The 17680-nt window shown below is 37.9% G+C and overlaps 3 protein-coding genes across 4 annotated transcripts; 2 read left to right on the forward strand and 1 right to left on the reverse strand.

Annotated features, from left to right (window-relative positions):
* Positions 1-2432: 2432 nt before the first annotated feature.
* On the forward strand, positions 2433-8934 carry LOC121048894 (disease resistance protein At4g27190-like). The gene is made up of 3 exons (XM_040508119.1): positions 2433-2722; positions 2847-6044; positions 8628-8934. The coding sequence occupies exon 2, from the start codon at positions 2859-2861 to the stop codon at positions 5193-5195; it is 2337 nt and encodes a 778-aa protein (XP_040364053.1). The 5' UTR covers positions 2433-2722; positions 2847-2858; the 3' UTR covers positions 5196-6044; positions 8628-8934.
* On the forward strand, positions 5304-6017 carry LOC112170822 (disease resistance protein RPS2). Its single transcript, XM_024308113.2, has one exon. It carries the CDS (start codon positions 5304-5306, stop codon positions 6015-6017), a length of 714 nt encoding a protein of 237 aa, XP_024163881.2.
* A 1845-nt stretch (positions 8935-10779) lies between the features above and the next one.
* On the reverse strand, positions 10780-16716 carry LOC112169446 (probable E3 ubiquitin ligase SUD1). 2 transcript variants are annotated; one of them, XM_024306468.2, is made up of 9 exons: positions 16248-16716; positions 14430-15122; positions 13342-14112; positions 13038-13249; positions 12567-12929; positions 12167-12324; positions 11920-12083; positions 11659-11805; positions 10780-11528 (listed from the first exon to the last, which is right to left on the reverse strand). In XM_024306468.2, exons 1-9 carry the CDS (start codon positions 16554-16556, stop codon positions 11022-11024), a joined length of 3324 nt encoding a protein of 1107 aa, XP_024162236.1. In that variant the 5' UTR covers positions 16557-16716; the 3' UTR covers positions 10780-11021. The 2 variants fall into 2 exon arrangements, with proteins under 2 accessions (XP_024162236.1, XP_024162235.1); XM_024306467.2 differs by having other exon boundaries at positions 12167-12327; positions 16248-16715.
* Positions 16717-17680: the final 964 nt, after the last annotated feature.

Below are 17680 nucleotides of genomic sequence, written 5' to 3' on the forward strand. Positions count from 1 at the left end.
CTAATGGTCTACTGCATATGGTATAGTTCTCTCCCTTTTGTTGGGAGAGAAGTCTCAAGTTCGAATCCTTATTCTTTTATGTTGTTAAAGAAAGTATTACTGCACGAACTTTATCAGAAGACGCAAGCAAAAAAAAAAAGTTGCAAAAAATGCATAAACGTCTTCCTCAGTCACCCAGGAACGGAGGCTGGCTCGTTATTGATGATGGGTTCTGTTTTCTTTCTTTTTCTTGATTAAAGGATAAAGTAGGAAACTTTTCACAATTAAAGGATGGCCAGTCTCGGATACGATAAGATTTGCTGCTTATGCGCTAATTTGGAACTACGTACTTTTTTTTTTGAAAATAAATTTGGAACTATATACTAGTGCTGTTGGTGTCTTGGAAAAGTGCATTACAGGTTGAACAACTTTTTCCAAAAGTCAGTGAGTTCTTAGGTAGAGATACCAAAAAGTTAGATAATATTATGTACAGCAATAATAACTACAATTATTTATTATAATTGATGGGGATCATGGGGCCTAAATGATGGAATCAAATTTGCTCACCATCTAAACTCAGGTGGTGATACCACCACTATTTATGCAGCCGCCACGTGTAACTCTAACTAACTCTGGTTAAAATATTTTCAGTTTTATAACTCTTTTATATTTATCTCTCTCTTCATCTCTTAGAACGGCGTTTCATCCAAGGACTAAAATATCGAGTTTCGAGGAAATATCGATGGTCCCGAAAACGGAAATTTTGACGGAAATATCAAGGATATATCGATTTCGGTAAATAATCAAGAAAAATGATGGAAATTTGAAGAAAAACATGGAAATTTTAAGTGAAACTTTTCGATATGTTTATTTTATCAATTGTCTACTATATATAGAAAGAAAATCTTGAATAAACCTTGTTTATATAGTAAATTGTAATAATTTAAGATGTTATGGTAAATGCTGAATCACCGATAACTCTGAAATTTTTTTAAATAAACATCTAATTTTTTTTTTTATGGCTAGAAACCCAATGGGAGGCTAAGCCATCACGCCTTATATACATTTTTTGTACATATCATACATTACACCTTGAATTATATGAGTAACTTAGAACCACATAGAAGACCTATGAGGTACAAGGTATGAAGATTATTTTAAACTATTTATAGAAGTTATAATTTAAAATGTTGTTGTAAAATATTTGAACATTTAGTAAAAAAAAAAATTCAATATAGTAATTAAGTGTTTCAAGTTAGTTATTGATTGGACGTGTATCTAAGTTTTCAGATTTGTAGGCAAATGAATATATATTAGAATGTTGTGATTAATACATAAAGGTTTGTGCAGCAGAGTTAGCAAACCCTCTCAAAGGGTAGTGGGATGACCAAGGTTCGATTTTTGGTGTTGTTGTTAGTTTTTTGGATTGAATTTTATGTCAACTACTCATCCACCACACGTGTTGGGCCCACGGAGATTGACTTTGCATGTGAGAATTGTTGGTGGAGATGGAATGTATGGGAAAATATCGAAAATTTCGGGAAATATCGGAAAATATTGAAAATTTCGGGAAATATCGAAAATTTCGACTGAAATTGTCATGGTATGCTATGGATATATCGGGCCTCCAAAAAAACGAAATTTTCAACGAAATTTCGCCGATTTTTTCGATTTTTAAGTCCTTTTCATCCCTTCCAATGGATTTCACTTTTTTTCTCTGTTCTGCCTTCTTCTTCTTTCTTAATCAATCCTCTCTCAAGCAATTAATTCCTCTCAAACAGATCATCTTCTCTCTTGCGAGCCGCATCTTCTTTCAACCACTCTCCTTCTGCTACTACTTTCCAAAATCCATCTCGATTATCATCAATTCATCACACTTTTTTTGTGTGTTGGTTTCTGGGTATACTCCAAGGGCACTTCAGTTCATCAATTATCATCAATTCATGGGAAATATGATCATCTGTGTTTATGTAATTTCTGGGTATTTCGATTATCATCAATTCATCAAATTTTTTCAAAGCTCCGAAAAAAAAAAATACAAACCGGAAGGATGTAAAAAGATCAGAATATCTAGAAATCCATAAAACAAAAGAAAAACATATTAGTAATGACAGTTTCTTGAAATTCATATTACCAGAGACTCAAAGAGGTAGTGGAAGAGTCTCAGAAAATTTTCTCATCAATAACAAAGATGAAGAAAAAGAATATGGTAGAGAGAGAAAGGAAAAGATATGGATGAACCGTGGTGAGAGAAAAACATATTAAAAAAAGAAGAAGATAAGTATTAATAACAGCTAACCAGAGTTAGTGAGAGTTATACGTGGTGGCTGCATATATAGTGGTGGTATCACCACTTGAGTTTATGTGGTGAGCAAATTTGATTCTCTTAAATGATAGAAGGGGCCGAGTAATGTGCTAATTTGTTTCTAAAGTCATCAACTTTTTTTTTTTTTTTTGAATAATAAGGAATTAGGCAATATTAGCTCCTCGGAAGCATCAACTTTACTATCAAGTTGTTCTCCACTACATGATTTGAAGAGTATTTCCCCCCAAAAAAAAAAACATGATTTGAAGAGTACTCTAGAACAAGGTGTTTCTAAACAAGTTCATTTTGATCTCTAATCTCATCGACCTTGATTGGATTGTATTCTGATTTCTGTCCGACAGTCCAACGCAGAACAATTCTCAAAGTCTTTTCATATCTATCAGCTAAAGCAAATTCAGGAAGCTCCCTTGTTCAAAGGTTTGTTAATTAGCTAAATATCATAGTTTGGTTTGCCCAGATTATGGTGTTATTTTATGATTTGTATCGTACAATATTGCTAGCTAGCTTCTCTTTTTCATGTATCTTCTGCTTGTGTTTTCAGGATAAATATAAGATGGGGGAGATTGTTGTGGGAATTCTAGGTCCAGTAATGCAACTTGGTCAGTGGGTGTGGACTCCTGTGAAGCGTGGGATGAGTTACATGGTTCATTACAAGAAAAAATTACAGTCTCTTGACCTTCAATTTTCTGACCTTGAGGTGAAGTGGAATGATCATAATGAATCTGTGGCTAGTGCTCGAACGGGTGGACACCAAATCAAGCGTGAGGTTGAAGCATGGCTAACAAAAGCTGAAAATGCCATGGGAGATGCGAGAGAATTGAAAGATGAAGCTGAAGCAGGTGAAAAGTGCTTTATAGGATGGTGTCCGGATTTGAAATGGCGTTACAATTTGGGGAAGAGAGCATGGAATCTGACAACAACACTAAAGAACCTGGTGGAAGAGGCAGAATTTGAGACTGTTTCACTTGAAGTTCGACAACCACTTGAAGTTCAGCGCTTGATCTCCACTGAAGGATTTGAACCATTTGAAGCAACTAGACAAGGCATGTATGAAGTCATGAACGCGCTGGAGAAAGATGAGATCACAGCCATTGGTGTCTATGGAATGGGTGGCATAGGGAAAACAACTGTGGTGAAACAGGTTGCTAGACAAGTGTGTAATGGACTCTTTAATCGTATGATTATGGCTGTTGTCTCTCAGAACCCCGTGGTGATGCAAATTCAAGACCAACTTAAAGATATGCTGGCCTTGAATTTGCATGAAACAACAGAAATGACAAGAGCAGCTAGACTGAAGAAGACGATAATAGAAGCGGGAAAGAAGATCCTCATAATCTTGGACGATATTTGGGACACAAAGGTTTTGTCTGACGTAGGATTGGTAGGAATTCCTAGCCACGACGAGCTTAGAAGATGCGGTTCCAAAGTCATCCTTACCACAAGAAGAAGCCAGATTTGTCATGCCATGGGGTGTCAAGTGGTGATCCGTCTCAACATATTATCAGAAGATGATTCTTGGAAGTTGTTTGTGAAGACTGCTAGAAATGAGTCTCTTGAGTCAACCGATTTCTGTGAGGTAGCAAAGCAAGTAGCTAATGAGTGTGGTGGCCTCCCAGTTGCATTGATAGCAGTTGCAAGGGCACTTGGAGATAAATACCAGTTGAAAGAATGGCAAGAAGCAGCACGACGACTAAAGAATTCCCAACCTGCAAGTGATGATGATGACGGACGTGTGCTCGAATGTATGAGGTTAAGTTATGATTTCTTGAACAGCGAGGATGCAAAATCATGCTTCTTGCTTTGTTGCCTCTTTCCAGAAGACTATGATATCCCAGAAAATGACTTGATCAAGTATGGACTGGGGAAAGGGTTGTTTCGGGCGGACACATTTGAAGATGCCAGAAGCAGAGCGCATTCGGTGATCAACTACCTTAAAGCTTCCAACTTGCTTTTGGACGGTGAAAGGGATGAATTCGTAAGGATGCATGATGTCATTCGGGATATGGCCATGTTAATAGCATCATCTGAATATGATGGTGGATTTTTGGTCAAAGCTCGAACTGAAATGACGGTTTGGCCAAGTAATGCAGATGAACGCCACTCTGCAATCTCTTTAATGAAGAACTATATTGGGAAGCTTCCTGAAGAGTTGGTATGTCCAAAACTCCAGATTTTATTACTGCAAGATAATGAATATATAAAGGAGATCCCAGAAACATTTTTTGAAAGTTTGAATGAGTTAAAGGTCTTAGATCTCAGTCGCACTGGTATTTCGATCGTACCAGAGTCTTTGAGTCTGCGGACCAACCTCCAAGCATTATATCTAGATGATTGCCAGTCAATAAGGTATGTATCTCTACTGGGAAAACTGAAGAAACTTGAAATTCTTAGCCTGAGAGGTTCAGCCCTTGAGGAATTACCTGAAGGGATAGGAAATTTGGCTAGGCTAAAAATGCTTGATCTTAGTGGGTGTCGGCGCATTAAGAGAATTCCATCCAATTTGATGTCAAGGTTGTCCATGTTAGAAGAACTATACATGCAAGATAGTTTTCAGGACTGGGGGAGTAAAGTTGAGGGAGAAGGAGAAGAAACCAATGTTGGATTTGATGAGTTGATTAGCCTGTTACGCTTGAAAGTTTTGGAGGTTGACATAATCGATGCAAAGTGCTTGCCTGAGAATATAGCCAACAATAATCCCGATTGGGTGAAGTTTCACGTACGTGTCGGAGGTCCCAACATATCCAAAATATTTTCGGTTTATCTAGGGGGTCGGCGCATAATGAAAGTTCCCAAGTCACTGAATTCAAAAGTGTTGGGCCTGAACACTACCATTAACACCTTGCCCTGTTGGTTCAATAGTGCTGTTACCCAAAAAGCCCAGACACTTTGATACACGAAGTGTGAGGGCTTGAATAACATTCTAGTGGAATATGACCATGGAAATTTACTCGGACTTGAGTGTCTACTTATCGCAGATTGCTATCAAGGTGAAACTTTGATGGACACAACAACAAGGGTTCCAATTGCGAATAAACCTATGTTCGAGAATCTCAAAGTCTTGCATGTGATGGATTTGAAAAATTTGAAAGAGTTGTGTGTCGGTGAATTACCACATGGGTCTCTGGGCAATCTGAGGTCTTTGGTGGTTCACACTTGTTGGAACTTGTTGAATCCACTTCTTCCATCAAATTTGTTGAAAAGATTGCAAAATCTAAAAACACTTGCTATTCAAGGTGTGACATGTGCGGAATATGTGTTTGGGTCAGAAGATTTTGGGCAAGAACAAATTGAGTTGGAAAAATTGAGATTGTGGGGTCTAGAGCAACTGGAAAACATATGGAGGGATCCTACTGGTTATGCAATCATCCGTAACCTTCGATGTTTGGAAGTTTCACGATGCGACAAATTGAAATATGTCTTCACATATGATGTATCTCAATGTCTCTTGCAATTGGAGAAGCTTAATGTAAATTGGTGCGGTTGTTTGGAGATGATCATTGGACCAGGCGACGGAACAGTGAAAAAAATAGTTTTGCCAAAACTTAGAATCTTCAATTTCTTCGGTCTTCCACAGCTCACAAGCTTCTACATTGGAAATGACGAGATTGAGTGTCCGTCATTGGAAGCCTTAACTGCGTTTCAGTGCCCACAGTTTCCAACCTCTACTTACAACTTCCACAGCAGGAACCGAGTCAAAATTGTTACAGGATGAACAATCACATGCTCAAATTGCTTCAAGGTATGTATGCTTGTGTTACAAATTTCATTTGCTTTTAATTTTTTTTTTACTTTCCTTTGTGGGAAAATTCATTAAAGACCCAATTCTCAAAAAAATTAATGGAAAAAACCTAGCTATTAAATCTTTTCAATCTTCACCCAATTATTGGCAACTAAGATAAATATTGTCTTTCTACTTTTCTACAAACTACACACATTGTCACTAATTAAATTTAATAAACATAAGTCAACTAGCATGATTAACGTCATCTTTAAATACCGTAATTGTAGATTTTTTATTGGTCCTATTATTCCAGCAGTTTTCCTTAAAATCATCATTATTGCTAGAATTATGGAGCTATTTTTTACATATTTTTTTGAATTCAGAGGTTTTAGATTTAAATGAATATGGAATTTACTTTTGTTGGTAATTTTAACTTTCTATTTTGAATGTAGTGTTTTTAAGCTCAGTTAATTAGTATTAGTTATTGTTATCTATTGTGTTTCGGAACACAACTCTCTAGACCTATGATTTTCATATTTTAAAGTTTTTTTTTTCCTTCAAATTAATTACAATCTAAACATTAGACACGTATGTTTAGCTAACCTCACTTCTAGTAATTTTCATATCAACTATATATTGTAAATCATTTTTCACATCAACCTCTTTCTTAGGTATTCTATCATTGCGAGTTGACCATATTTCTTAGGAACTTTTATATACCTATCTATTAGGCAACAATTGAGAATGAACAATCATCAAATTAATATGACAATATATACAAAAGGAAAAGTTCAAATCTAGAAAAATTGCTTTACTATAAGAAAATTCATGGCACAATGATGACAAAAGAAAAATTTGAAAAACTAAATCTCTTGAATAACATACCTTATCAATAGACACCGTATTTTTGAAAGTCAAAAATTAGAAAGAGAATATGATCAAATGCATAGGTGATGGACAACAACAATTTGAACTCTTTCTTATGGACTATAGGAGCTGAAATAGTATATGCATAGTTTGAAATCATAGTGCTATATATATATAAAAGTTTTCCCCAAGGAAAATTTAATATCAAAGAATGCACGAATTAAGCCATAAATCACATACTTTCAAGAATGCTATAATTTAGGCATATAGGTTAATTTCTTTCTATATGACTTTCTATAAACTAATAAAGGATACAATGATAACACGAAAATAGATGAAAATTGTATTAATTGAATAATCTACTTAGTAAGGATCGAATGTTTGATGATGCGGATTGGATGTAGATTAAAAAGAAAAAGTAATTGGGTTTAACTAATAAATCATTGTGAAATTGTGTGTAAAGCCAATCTCTACAAGTTACCTTTATTTCTGCAGCCTTTATCTTATTATCAGTAAGATGTCCCAAATCTTCCGGCATATACAACAAATTACTTAATATTATACTTCCAAGCGAATCTGACTAACTTGTTTCAAATATGAAACAATCAAGCTTATGCCTCTAACCCTCCATTTTATATATATCATGCTATATAGAATGATAACAGTCTATTTGGTTCTTGCAAAAAGTAAAGTCCCAAAGACATTAATTATAAACTAGAGTGCAATTAGACAAAACCTAATTGGAAGCATGAAGAAGATGTATCTTCAATATCTAGTTGTCACTCGTGCCCTATGAAATATATAGGAACATAACAGTTGTAAAGTTTAGCTCAAATCTCATGAAGACTAGGCAGCATAAGGATCCTTATCAAACAAGTTGGTATGTCAGAAAAATATCAAATTCACTCACAATACATTGCTTCTATTGACCACAACTAGAGCAAGGAAAAAGATCATAGATCACAAGGTACAGAAAGTACCTTACCAATGTTCCTTGATAGAGTATGATGAAATAGAACTTGATTCCTACATATCCCTGCTAAATGGAGAGATCTGAACATGAAAAGATCTCTCGAGACAGACGAGTAAGCATTCTGCTATTTGTAAATTTAGTTGTTATCAATACCAGTTTACATTCAAATTGCTCCCAGCAAACAAATAAACATAATGGTTTACTAGTAAAACATGAAAAAATGTTAAGAAATGAGTCTCAAGCACTGAAGTTCCATGTCCTGAGTCAAACACAAGTAAATACAGTGAACTACGTATTGTCATGGAGTATAGTACCCTATCCTTGTAACAAGCAATTTGCCAAATCAAAAGTAGCTGCAAAGACAATTATGTCTTTCCTCATAAGTAAATACATGCACCTGCAGAATCAGGGATAGCCATTTATCAAAAGTAGCAAAATTATCATAACACCTACCAATTATCCAAGTTAAAAGACACTTCCATAAGTTTGGTGTGACAATTCCGTGGTTGTATGTTCATGAAGAGCCATTTGTTCTAAATAATTCCAAACATAGTGATTCCCAACATCGTTTCTCAAGGGTTTGAGAGCCTATTTGAAGTTTAGCTTTCTGCTACTTTAACTTTCTTCTGTGCATGATTTGCATGTAGTAAACTGTATAATTAAGAGACATTTAATGATTTAATTAGGTTGGTAGAGCATAAACCAAAACATACATTCTGTTCTACTAACTTATATACTTCAATTTGATTATAAATGTGCAGAAGAGAAAGGGAAGGTGACATCCAATGGCCCTGAAGAAAATGATGTTCAATTGGCTTTTCACTCTTGGCAAGATGTACTGTTTCTTTTCAGTCGTTCTTCAATTCGTTTGTGTTCGTTGAATTTATATATGCTATCGATGCACTTATGTTAATTTAATTTTGTGTGCATTGTAATGTTCCTGTTCTGTTTGCTAAGGTCTCAACTTACGTGGACTGATCATTCAGGTCTGATGTATACTTGATCTTTGAGAAGTGCAAAGAAGCCATTCTATTTGTAAACCTACTCTGTTTATCTGGCTTTTTGGCTTGTAATTTCTACTTGTTGAATACCAAATGCAGTTCTTATATACGTCTAGTTTTGTCTGGACTAGTGCAAATTCATAATGATCCGCTAGGACATTGGCATATGAATATATTTTTTTTTCTTTGTTCTGATTTATATGCGTACGTGAAAGTACAATATTGCAGAAATCATTTCTATATAGCATGATGAACCAGCTAATTGTCTATGCATATGGTGTTTCTCTCCCTTTTGCCTTCTTTCCTTTTATGGCTCAAGGCCACATTATCCCAGCCATTCACATGGCCAAAATATTTGTTTGCAGAGGTCTCAAAGTAACCGTGATCACAACCCTTCTAGATGCACCTTTCATCCACAAGAAATTGAAAACCCCTTTACCCAAATCGACATTTTCCATATTGAAGTTCCAAGTGTTGAAGTTGGACTTCCAGAAACTGTCAGAGCTTTCACTCACCCACTCCCCCGGAAAATCTAAATGCAAGCAAAGTTCTTGAAAGACCAGCCTTGCTTCAACCACAGCTTGAGCAGTTTCTGAACTCTGAAGCAAACCAGGCGCAATTGCCTTGTGGCTGACATGTTCTTTCCTTTGGGCTACTAATGTGGCCTCAAGGTTCGGCATGAGCATGCATTTTCCACGAACTTAATTAGTTATTTGACTTATTTCTCCTTGCATGTGTGCCTCACGATGTTTGCAACTGTATAAGCCTTATCTGCAGGTGTCATCCGATTCCAGAACCTTTCGTGATCCCTAATTAGCCAAATGATATGGAGCTGACTAGAATGAAGCTAACCAATTTCATTGAAGATGGAGTTGAAGATGAGATTAGAAAGGTGTATGAAGAATGTACGATAGCACTAAAGAGCAGCTACGGGGTTCTTGTTAGCAGATTTTATGAGCTTGAATCTGCTTATGTCGATCATTACAGCAAGGTTCTGGGGATAAAGGCATGGTGAATGTATAATTGGCTCGACACAAAGAAACCCAATATACACATACAGTTGTCTATGTATGTTTTGGAAGTTTGGCAAATTTTCGTGATGATCAGCTCCTGGAGATTGGAATGGCTCTTGAGGCTTCAGAGCAGCGGTTAATTTGGGTTGCAATAAACAAAGAATGATGGAAAAACCACCGCAAGTGAAGATTCTTGCACATGAAGCAGATGCAGTTGATTCTGATAAAAATATAAAATATAATTATTTATATGCTTTCGGTTTTTTTTTTTTTTTTTCCTATGACAAACATCACCCAAACATTTGGTTCGTTTCAATTTCAATTAACTTTCTTCAGTGCAATTTTTCGGTTTTTTATTCCAAAAAATTCACCATTCACACATTATTTTATCTAAACCAAGTAAAAACAACCAATTGGATAGAGCCACTAAATTTTTAATAAGGATGAATAACAGAATAAGGATGGTAGAGATTCCATATCAAGAACTAAAATTATAAATGATGCTCTACTGTTTATGGTGTATGACAAAAGAAAATAGAACTCGGGCTCTATTAGCAATAGAATCTCTTCATCCAGTGGATACTCCCAAGGCATTAGCATTCCTCAAGTTATATCAACCATAGGTTTTGGAAGCTTCCCTACTTTGTGTCCTTACCGGTAACTGAAGCCCAGAGTCATGGTTTACTCCGAGGGGAAGGATTGATTCCGAGAAGATTGAGGTCGGTGTTGTTTGGGACCCTAGACACAGCAGCAGCACCACCCTCAATGTGTAATCAGAAAAGAAATAAAGCCGTTAAGATCATTCGTAAGCGCTAATAGGAATTCATAACCTAAAGTTCTAAAAAGGTTCGGATGATTGAGACGAGCAAGAAGAGAGGAATAATTGCCAATGAGTAAACTAGGCCGAAAAATGAGTTTATAGACAATTTTGATTCATATACCTACTAATAATTTAAACAAGCATAATATGCACAAAATGAGCGACAACTCTAAATAGAGGATATTTTGAATACACCCTTTCTTTACATCCCCATGGAAGTGATGTACAAACCAGTTCTATGTTGGAATGTAACGTATACATCTAAAAGCTTCATGATAGCTTCATATTTGACCAAAACCTCCTACAGCCCTTGCCTCATAACTAAGCATTATGTTGGATAGCACGCCTTTGACGGAGACCATCGTCAGCCTCTCGGTCATGAGGAATTAAACCACTTACTTCAAAACTAGAGTCCTGCAATTCAGAGGATGTCCCTGCCTCATTTTGCTTCTCTACAACATCTTCTCCAAAGTTATGAAGCCTACGACCAATTAGATATCGGTCATCACGTATAGAGTTGTGAAGGTTGGTGAACCATACATGGAACCTCTTGGCACAGAAGCACAGCAGACTAAAGCACAGGCATCCTATCCAGGCAAACCGATACACTGCTGAGTTGACTACTAATGGGTAACCGAGCACAGGAAATAACCCTCTCGCAAGTACATAAGGCACACACAGGGCAGTCAACAACTTCATTATGATTGGGAATACAATCTCCCGGAGCACCCAAAGACCTTGCAGCCTGGAGAAGCCATCTTCCCTCACCCTTTCAAACTTTACGCGCCAGCTTTCATCTACCAATGGCATCATGTGATCCAACATCACCTGCAGAAGTACATAACAAGCACCAGCAATAAGTCCGTCATGTATGGAAAGTAATCAATCCCAGATAAACAAGTCCACAAAATATGCAACTGACGTTAATATTCTATAAGAGTAACCATAGATGACTTACCAATCTTGTCCATATCTTGAGAAAAATAAGGCCTAAAGCCCAGTCCTGATACAGCAGGAATACTGGGCTTTCATCAACAGGCACCCGCATTGGCACAATCACCAAAAGCTCAAAGAGCAACCCAATCAATACTGGAATGACAAAAATCTGGAATGGAACAGTACGTTAGAGAAAAAAACAAACTTTATTATTGTTAAAAGGAAGATACCAAACATCTTTTTTTCATGTTCAAAAAAGAAAAATAAACCAAATGACTCTTACCCATATTGACAACAGTGCAGAACTCTTAATGACAATGCTACACCACTTCCAGATCTGGCCCAATAGAACTGCAACCCTTTTTGTTCTAATGTGTTCAATAGAATATCTAACTCCAGCTACAGCAGTCCATATTATGTAGCTTCCAATGATGAAAGCATATAAATCTAAGAAAAGGAACAGTTAAAAATTTTGGGCACTCATCTCAAGACTCAGAAGTAGGAAACAAGATAATTACAAAAGAAATTACCGTTGCACTTGATGCCATGAGTTATAGGGAGGAAAGGAATGACATTGAAAATTGTTCTTCCCAGTGATGTTGGTACAACTATCAAGGCCGAGTTGAAGACGAGTAAAGTCATCCAAGCCACCACCAACAAGAGGACAATTCGAAGCACAAAGCGATACCTTCTAAAGACAATGACAAAAATGACAGAGTAGAATTAGTTAAAATAATTAAGCAATAAAAACAAAGACAAGAAAATAAAAAAACAAATGATGCCATAACTCGTATAGTGAATCAAGAACAGCTGCTTTAACTCTCAAAATATAACCCAGCCAAGAAATCTAAGTTCAGGAAGTGCATCCTTCTATAACATAAGGTAAGCTCTAGCATCGCATATCAAAGCAGAAGGGTTCTCCCAACTTACTCAGAATCATATTGTTCATCAGTGTCATACTCCTCTGCAACATTCGCGTCCCCTGATGCAAGAAGGCCTCGATTTGGTTCATCAGCACCTGGAAGTGCCACTAAAGCCTGATCCTGTAGCCCCAATTGAACCTGTAGTCTATCCTGTCTTCCAGGCTCTGCATTTCCATTTTCCTGTCCAACGTTATCCTCAGGTCTGGGTAGTAAGAAATCTGTTAAACCAAGTGCCCAGCCAACCGCCGTAAACCAATAACGGAGCAGGGATTTAATGGTTGCCCGTAATTTGAAATGCTCAATGGCAAATGGAATGCATATTTGAAATAGAAGCATGTCCGCAGGAATTTCAGTAAATGGGTCAGATACCCTGCCAAAGAGGAGAAAAGGGTGCATGTTAGAAACCAAAATGAGTACCCACTAATAAAACTGCAGCTGTAGAACAAAGGTGCCACTGAAATGTTGAAGGTTAACTTACGAAATGTCAAGAGGAAAAATGGAAGGTGCCATCCGCATAGCTAGTTTAACTGGTAAAAACACCAGCATCACAATTAAACTCCCATACACCGCAACGGATAACAGGACCCTGCGAGCATGCTTGTGCACAGGATCATCAATGAGATCACGGAAGGGATTGTAGTTTGGATCAGCTGGATCTCTAAGGAAATAAAGAACTCCATTACGCAGAACCTGCAACCATAAAGCATATAAAACAGATGTACACACAAAAGGTGTTCAAAAAAGCTATGTGGCATATGCAATAATATGACAGAGAACAGTACCCCTCGAAGAAGACTGACGAATATGCTTATTTGTAGCATGTATACGATTCCTACAACCCAATGGACCAGGGAGCTAGCTAAGGGAGATGCTGAGAAGAACTGCACCCTGTGAGACATGGACTTCCCAAACATCCTTATAGTACAAACATCCAACCACCATCCACACATTAATGGGAACACTCCAAGTTCAATGACCAGAAGGAAAGCGACCTTAATCATTGTCATCAAATGCCTCATTGCTGCCAGGAACTGCCTGAAGAGAGATGGAATTGTTTCTGCCATTGAAGCAATACCATAAAACCTCCCCATAGTCAATGGCTCACCCCTAGTATACCGAATGAAAGCCACAATACCAAGGTAGAAGAAAACTAGGGAGAATATAAACATGTATCCAATAGCAAGAGTTGTCACATCAGAGAGCCTTGAAGTTCCAATTGTTGCCCCTTTCAGGAAGTCTGCTGAAAGTGTTGAACTTGCATTATTGTTCGAAACCTCATTCAGTCCACTCATGTTAACTTTCAAGATCTCTGCAACCTGGCCAACCATACCACTTTTCTCGCTATCGGTTGATAAATTTGTTACAGCTGTTAATGCATTCTTCAAAGTCATATTAGCCAAGGAAAGGGCTGATTCAGTGAGTGGCATGACTGTTGACAAAACTGGACCACTAGCGGTGGAGAAAAGCCAAGATAAATGATAGAGTATAATCCGACCTAACGAGAAGGGCACAAATATTACTACACCAAGGAATATCATATTGCTTGCCAGTACCTGCAGAGAATGAAACCATTCAACTTCTTAATACAAATACAATTATTATAAGGTAAAAGTTTCTTGATAGAGTAGATTGTTAATTCACAATTAGCTGTGACAGATGACCTCAACCAAATAACAAAAGCACACAAAAATGCATAATTAGTGGAGTGTGTGTTAATCTGTCTGGAAAATTAAACCTGGAACAACTAGGACATGACTGTTTAGGGACAGCCGTACAGAAACATCAATTAGTGAGAAAATGTGTGTGGGAAGCTACAGGGGGAGGAGATAAAAATTAAAAATTAAAAGCAACAGAATAAACTATAACTTACAGTAAATGCATTTTCCACTAAATGAAACACAGGTCCCTGCATGCCCACAAGCTCGTCAAATGGTACATCCTCTGCACCATCGGCATCGTCTAGACCATCAAACATCTGTTCAACATGAGCCTCAAGACGAGCTGCCTGCATCTCCCAGCGAGCAGCCACATTTTCTGCATTCCTTCTAATCATTTGACCTGCTCCAGCAATCCCTTGTGCTCCAGCAGCATCTTCCCCGTTAGCATCCCCAACAAAGTTCCTATTAGCTTGTCCAGGAACTCTTCTTACAGGACGAGCGCCATTTCTTTCTGCTTCATCTTCTCTGTCAACATCTTGACCTCCAAGCTCACGTAAATGCCTGAAGTAATCCCTCAGAGAAGTGGCTCCGAGAAAAATGAACACAATGCTAGCAGAAAGTAGGAACCCATGCAGACAATCAGTAAGAATGACTGTAGTTGATAGATGACTCAGGAATAATCTCTGAGCTTCACCAAAACTCCTCACGAAAGCCAGCCGCCATATCCAAAATGTGATGAAAGGTATAATGAGGAGCCAAACGGAAAGCACAAAACTAAGGCGCAGGAAAAATTGCAGAACATGACAAGTTTTCATTGCCATCCCAACCACAAACTCTTGAAAAGGAAGCCTAGCAGGTGCATTCTCAGCATAAACGGGAGAGAAGGAAAATGGATGCTTGCAAACCTGCAAGGCATATCAAGAAATATTCATGAGTCTAAAAAGAGTATGAACATGATAATCTCTCACAAATAGCATGTGAATTTCTTTTTCAAGGAAAAAAGTGAGCCACAACCAAAGTTATGGCTAACGGAATCGAAGCAAATATCAAACTAATCAGGTGCATTTAATAGAACAACCGGTCCAAAAAAATTAAAATAAACTCCGAAGGAGAACCTTCTAGTTCCAAAAAAGAAAAAACGGATAAAAACTCCTCAACAAAATCACATTGCCACACTATATGATATCAACACGCACAAGTTTAGACTGACACCGAGGCTGACCTTCTAGTTTCGACTATGAGAATAATGTTCAACAGTTCAACTTATTAAAAGCAGAAAAAGAAGTGGTATACTCAAGTCAATGTATTCTTCTCAATCTTACAGAGACTGTAACACATTTCCTTCCAAAAAATGATTATAAAAACTCAAAAGAATTCCACGGCATTGGTCTTTTCCTTTCTTTTTCTTTGCAATAAAACATTCCACCCAACAAACCAAAAAAAAAGAAAAAGGCAACCCCAATTACACTATCATACAATCATATTTGGTTCTTGTTTCTTAAGGTGGTAGAGTTAACACATCCAAACTATAACATGATTATGAACTAACAGAAAAACTTAACACACAGGCTTCTTTACAAAATTCCCTTTTGGGACGCCATTTTTAGATTAGTACAAGTGCATTATTGTTTGCGGTTGACCATCGCTTCAGGAGGAGGTAAAACACAATGATGATACTAACAAGAAATGCATCTCATGGAGCACAAAAGAATCAGGCTTTTATGGAAAATCCATGTTGATACGCCACCTCTAGATTAGTTCCACCGTTTAATTGTCTCTAATGGACTCATACGCCACTGTTCACTACAGAGGAACTACAAAGAAAAACCTAATTCCCTTTCGAATTAACCATTATCATCAAGAAATTTACCACCATCTCTCAACAGGACACCGCTTTCACTTGAAAAAACCCTAGAACCCTAACCTAATTGCCAATCAGAGATGCAAAAAATTCACGCCTAATTTGAAAAAATTAAAAATCCACAGAGAGAGAGAGAGAGAGAGAGAGAGAGAGAGAGAGAGATTCGAACCTCGCATTGGCGAGCATTACTGTGATTGAGCCACTGAAGGAGACAATCCTGGTGCACGAACTTGATGCTTCCGCTACACGCGCATGGATACCTGAGCGGGTTATCGGCGTCGCCAGGGTTCCTACAGATCCGGCACACGTCCTCCTCCTCTTCCTCATCGTCGTACTTCCCCGCCACCGACGACGACGACGTCGACACGTTCGCCTCGTTGTTGCTCTCCGACGGCGCCGTTTTGACGGTGCTTAGCGACGCGGCGTCGTTTGGGACGTCCCGGTCTGAAAGCTGTGGCGGCGCCGGGGCGATCTCCATGGGTCGGGTCAGGGGGTCCGAATCCGGGGCGGCTTTGGTGATCGATGGTTCCTCGGTCTGCGCTCTCGAATTGGATTTGAGGGGGTTGGGTCGTGGGAAGAAGGAGATGGGTGAGTGCGGGGATTTTTATTTTTGGATTCCTGTAATGCCCCTGGTCGGCGGGCCTGTGTCCCCATGTGGTCTTTATGAGGGTAGGGGGTAGGTCGGTTATTTTGCCCACAGTAATGACGTGTACGCGGGTAAAGAGAGACATTGCTGGGAACCTTCTCAAAGTTCCAATCCCGTCACATCACGTTTTTTGATTTTTTTTATTTGTTAATCACACAGTGTCTTTAAAAACCTTTTAGGTTCAGAAACTAATCCTTCGCATCACGTTAACACCAAGAGGAACAAGAGTTCTGTTTTTGAGGCCTCATTTGTGAAACAAACTTCAGTTATGGGCTCGTTTATGAACTCTTGTTACACTTTTTTCTTTTGGTCCATTCCAAATCAATCAAAGTTGATTAAAGGGAGAGGTTTAAATCTAAAGCTAACTAGATCTTAGATTGGACTAAAGGAGGAATTTTGAAGATTAAATCGGATCGGATCCTTTTTCAATTTAGTACAACTGCGCAACTGTATTTGGGCCTCATGGTTCCGAACTTCCAACAACTTGTGAGCCCTTCACAAAAGTGGTGCTCTCGGTTTAGGCTTCCTTTAGTGGTCGGGTTTGACTCGGTGGAGGCATAATGGCGGCCGAAGTGGGTGGAGGTGAAGACTGAATATGGGAAAAATAGAAGTTTATAAAAATATAAATAAAAAGGAAGATAAATTGTGAAGTGCATTAAAGAAATTCACGAGTATATATCCAATCTCTCATAATGAGTTATGAGCACCATCATTGTTGCCCAAAGTTGTGTTAGACTTTCAAGTGTCTTTGCTCTTTTGTTTTAGATGGTGTTAAGCTGTATATTTGATAAAATACCTAAAAGAGGCTTGAACATGATTAAGATGTATTGAAGGAGATTGGACAAAAGGGCCAAAGCCATATATTTTGATAAATCGCCTCATAAAAATAAAGTAAGAGACAATAAAATTAGTGTTCTAAAAATCCCTTGAGTAGGCGCCTAGGTGCTAGAAAGTAG

This window comes from Rosa chinensis, chromosome 6 (genome assembly GCF_002994745.2).
Source record: "Rosa chinensis cultivar Old Blush chromosome 6, RchiOBHm-V2, whole genome shotgun sequence".
In the NCBI taxonomy this organism is placed as follows: Eukaryota; Viridiplantae; Streptophyta; class Magnoliopsida; order Rosales; family Rosaceae; genus Rosa; species Rosa chinensis.

Coding starts and splice junctions, on each gene's coding strand:
- LOC121048894 (XM_040508119.1), top strand. CDS start 2,859: ATGGGGGAGATTGTTGTGGGAATTCTAGGTCCAGTAATGCAACTTGGT.
- LOC112170822 (XM_024308113.2), top strand. CDS start 5,304: ATGGACACAACAACAAGGGTTCCAATTGCGAATAAACCTATGTTCGAG.
- LOC112169446 (XM_024306467.2), bottom strand. CDS start 16,556: ATGGAGATCGCCCCGGCGCCGCCACAGCTTTCAGACCGGGACGTCCCA. Junction 14,113..14,429: donor TAGTGGAAAATGCATTTACT/GTAAGTTATAGT, acceptor CATTCTCTGCAG/GTACTGGCAAGCAATATGAT. Junction 12,084..12,166: donor TCATGGCATCAAGTGCAACG/GTAATTTCTTTT, acceptor TCCTTTTCTTAG/ATTTATATGCTTTCATCATT.